The sequence below is a fragment of the Leiobunum rupestre genome, chromosome 7 (genome assembly GCF_980474605.1).
Source record: "Leiobunum rupestre chromosome 7, qqLeiRupe1.1.hap1, whole genome shotgun sequence".
In the NCBI taxonomy this organism is placed as follows: Eukaryota; Metazoa; Arthropoda; class Arachnida; order Opiliones; family Sclerosomatidae; genus Leiobunum; species Leiobunum rupestre.
In genome coordinates, this window is record NC_143390.1 from 51,260,941 (window position 1) to 51,264,618 (window position 3,678).

The 3,678-nt window shown below is 35.2% G+C and overlaps 1 protein-coding gene across 1 annotated transcript; it reads left to right on the forward strand.

Annotated features, from left to right (window-relative positions):
• The first annotated feature begins 798 nt into the window (after window positions 1–798).
• LOC149936873 (uncharacterized) lies at window positions 799–2,018 on the forward strand. Its single transcript, XM_090153736.1, has 5 exons — window positions 799–868; window positions 933–1,130; window positions 1,192–1,283; window positions 1,342–1,542; window positions 1,620–2,018. The coding sequence occupies exons 1-5, from the start codon at window positions 799–801 to the stop codon at window positions 2,016–2,018; spliced, it is 960 nt and encodes a 319-aa protein (XP_090009862.1).
• Window positions 2,019–3,678: the final 1,660 nt, after the last annotated feature.

A 3,678-nucleotide genomic window follows, 5' to 3' on the forward strand; every position in this document is an offset into this window, starting at 1 on the left:
ACACATCCAGACAGACATGGCGAACGCAATACCTCTCCGGAGAGGAAATTTCCCTGCCTTTCGTAGTAGTATCAGGTAATAGAAGTTCAATTTCGAATAGAAGTATAATATAATTAACTCTATTCATTTGAAGGGAAAAAACGTTATTACTTTCCCTCGGAGTAAGTTTATAAATGTCGCCAGAATTGTTAGAGAGATTATTATCACATATGGCTAATGTTTTTTCGCTGCCTCTCGCTGATTTTTCAAATTTCCGTTTGGGATAAAATGACTGGGGAAAATATATCATATGCTAACTTTCTAAAATTATTAGAGACTAGTGTACGGTTTATAAATAAGTAAATGTCAATAGAAAGTACATATTTTCATTTTTAATAAATAAGCAATCTTTAAATCATGATGTGGTGCGATTTGGCGGAAAATTCAATAAAATTAAAAACTTTCGATCCTGATACATATATCATTTTGTGGCCTTTTGCTAGTCAGGGATTTATTATATCTTTCTGTTTCCACCTATTTGAGTTAATATTTTTTATAAGTTCAAACTTTGTTTTATTCTTATCTTTCTTATTATGCACATTTTCAACTTTAGATTATTTAGATATTGTCAAAGATGTTTTATAAGAGGCTTAAAGGAAATCATAAAAAATTATTTCACGAACAGTAAGAAAAAGGCTCACAATAATTTAGATACAATTTAAAAAACATATTTCATTTATATAAAAGGCCGTACAATCTCGAAAGAATCATTATTACTCTACATACTAACGAACGAACAGTTTTCTCAGCAAAGCGACCATGCCTGTTGAAGCCGAAGACCAACAATTGCCCATGAACAACGAATTGCCTCCAACGGTGGCGTCCGAAAGTAATTATCAATAATTTGCAATGTTTAGTTGTTCTTGCGTATTGCTAAGTTAATGTGATTGTAGATTTGGGGGTTTCCGCGACTCTACTGAAACTAGTTCACATTGTGTTGGTGAACGTTTATCAAGCGCTGTTGAAGAGTGTACTGTCGCCGATGGTCACCTTACTAACAAGTATTATGCTACTACATGACGCCCTCGTGCTAGCTATGCCATTTTACTTGTGGTTCTTAAATCCTCTAATGGCTTTATTTACCATTCCGAGTAAGTTCATAATGCCATAAAAGTGTTGTACTGTGGTTTTAATTTTCTTTTATTCTTTCAGTTCGTTCCCTCAATTCTAGACTAATCAAGATCGGGGTCCCACCTCGAACGACGGAAGGGGTTGACTTAATTCGTTCCGCTACAGGATACATGGTTGTATATTTAACGTGAAGTACTTGAATACCATTACTTAAGATATGAATTCATTCAGGCTGGTTTCGTCGAAGCTACTGGAAATCGACTATTCAACTGTTATCTACGTTGCAAGGCTCTAGTTCAGCATTACTTGTACGGACTCCATGTATTGCGCGTAAACAACTTCATCGCCCAAGTAACGGAAGAAATCAGTCGAATCTTCGCGTTCTCGTCACCGCCTGTTGTATTTCTATACGAAACCATATTGAGAAAACACGTAAGTACCACTAGTTAAATAATAACTTCAAAGCTGCTTAAATGATAAACTTCCACCATGGTTCCGCACTGACGTAGGTTCGTTGCATCCGGTACTTGAGACGCTTCGCGGAACGGCATAGTATCAAAAGATCAGATTCTGGTTTGTGTGAAATTAAAGAAAGTGAAGAGGAGCCTGAGGAGGAAGTGTCTCCGAACATCCCACTGAGCGTATCCCGGCCGAAACGGAAGCGAGAAATGCTGGACGCTCCGGCGGAGGAGTTGCCTCCTACTAGTCCCGAGTACTTATTGGCGTCAGAAAATCTGATTGAAAGTGACGAGCAAGTTCCAAGATCAAACGTCAGGATCAGTCCGCCCGAATTAGAAGTCCAGCCGCCAACGGTGAGAATGGCATCTTACTCCGTGAGTTCTCAAATTAACAATTTGTCTGATGTATTTCAGGATGAAGGTGATGATAGAGAAGCTGGCTACAACTAATTCTTTTGTAAAAACCGTGTTGAGAAATGTATATTTTTAATGAATTTTAATTTAAGTTTCGGTACGGAGTTAAATTTTAAAACTGTTGTGATTTTCGTTCTTGTTCGAAATTAAATCGTCTCTCTGAAGTTTTGTTCGTAATTTCCGTAATGCTTACGCTTACTATTAATAAACATAAGAAATTTTCTTTTAAACCACCTTACAGATATTGATTAGCTCCTTTGTTTCTAGCAACAAATTTCGTTGCGTTAATACTCTACTGAAGATCTTTCTAACGCCGATAAGTTTTTCTCCCTTGGTTTCCCTTAAAATAGAATCTTGCACTTACATTGTAATGTTAAAAATGCTTGGATTCTTTTACAAAAAGCAAACTTTTCACTTTCAAGAGGTGATATTCAAAAGGCTGAAATGGTTCTACTTAAAAGTATTATTATACTTGAGTAAATTTATTTTATCCAAAATTTTTAATACTTTTTTTAATAACATGATGTGACTAACCCTTGAATGGGACCTCCCAAAGTTAAGCTAGAGGAAATGGCTACCCCTAATGACAAACAGCTTCCCGATTAGTAATTTTGCAGGTCACTATCCCACCAACATGTAATACACGCCGTAAGCATTGAATAAGCATGATCTAGTGAAGTACAATCAAAATCACTTTAATGGTATAAAAATACGGAAAATATTTCTTAAATCAATTAAATAACACTTGTTTCGAGAACACATATCTACGGCTCCAAATTACGAATCACTTAAAGTTTGTGTTCGTGGTCGCGTACGAAAATTCATTAGTTGCAAAGTATCCTCCATTGGGATTTTTGTTGATGTGGCTGAAAATATAAAGCACGGAACAAAATGTAACTTTTTTAGAGTAGATGCGATAATTAGGGTTGAGATTGTGTCGAAACTACTTTCCTAAACAAACCATTCACAAATACTAAATAGCGCTAATTCAGTAGAACTTGGAGCTTAATTTAAAAAAAAGCGTTTATGTTTGATCGTTTTTGATTGGGGTTTTAATAAAACAGGCCCACCCAAATTTTTTGTTTGAAAGTTAAGATAAACAATTTCAAGGCCGAGATCTAGTTTTATTTATTATTAAATTTAGATATTAGAATATTTTCGAGGTAACCATTTTGAATGTTGAGATCGCCTTTATTTAAGATCGCCCATTTGAGCACTCTCTTCTAAGTTATCAGTATAAAGGACGAATTTGGTTTGGATATATATATGTAGTTAAGGTTACCTAGAATATATTTTTAAATACCGGGTGTCAACTAAAAATGATGCAGAACTATTAATTTAAAAGCTATTTTTCCTTGGAATTTTATATTTTCAGATCGCATAGCAAGTGCAAGGGGTCATTAGTTGATACATAACTCAATGACCTAGGACCATATCCTCAAGGTCATCCAAAATCTATCTCGACAACCATTAGCTTTAGAGACTCCGTTCCAATCGCATTTTATGTCCAAGTGCCTTTGAACCGATGTAAATTGGCCAATAGAAAGCCAAGAAAATAAACACCAAAAACCAATATATCTAAAAATGAGTATGGTTTAACACTAATTTAAGGTTTGTCAAATATTTTCCGAGCTTTCCTGGTTCAAGAAAAAAGTTGGCCAGAACGTATGAATTTATAGAATGTCTACTTTGTGGT

Coding starts and splice junctions, on each gene's coding strand:
- LOC149936873 (XM_090153736.1), top strand. CDS start 799: ATGCCTGTTGAAGCCGAAGACCAACAATTGCCCATGAACAACGAATTG. Junction 1,131..1,191: donor GGCTTTATTTACCATTCCGA/GTAAGTTCATAA, acceptor TTATTCTTTCAG/TTCGTTCCCTCAATTCTAGA. Junction 1,543..1,619: donor AAACCATATTGAGAAAACAC/GTAAGTACCACT, acceptor GCACTGACGTAG/GTTCGTTGCATCCGGTACTT.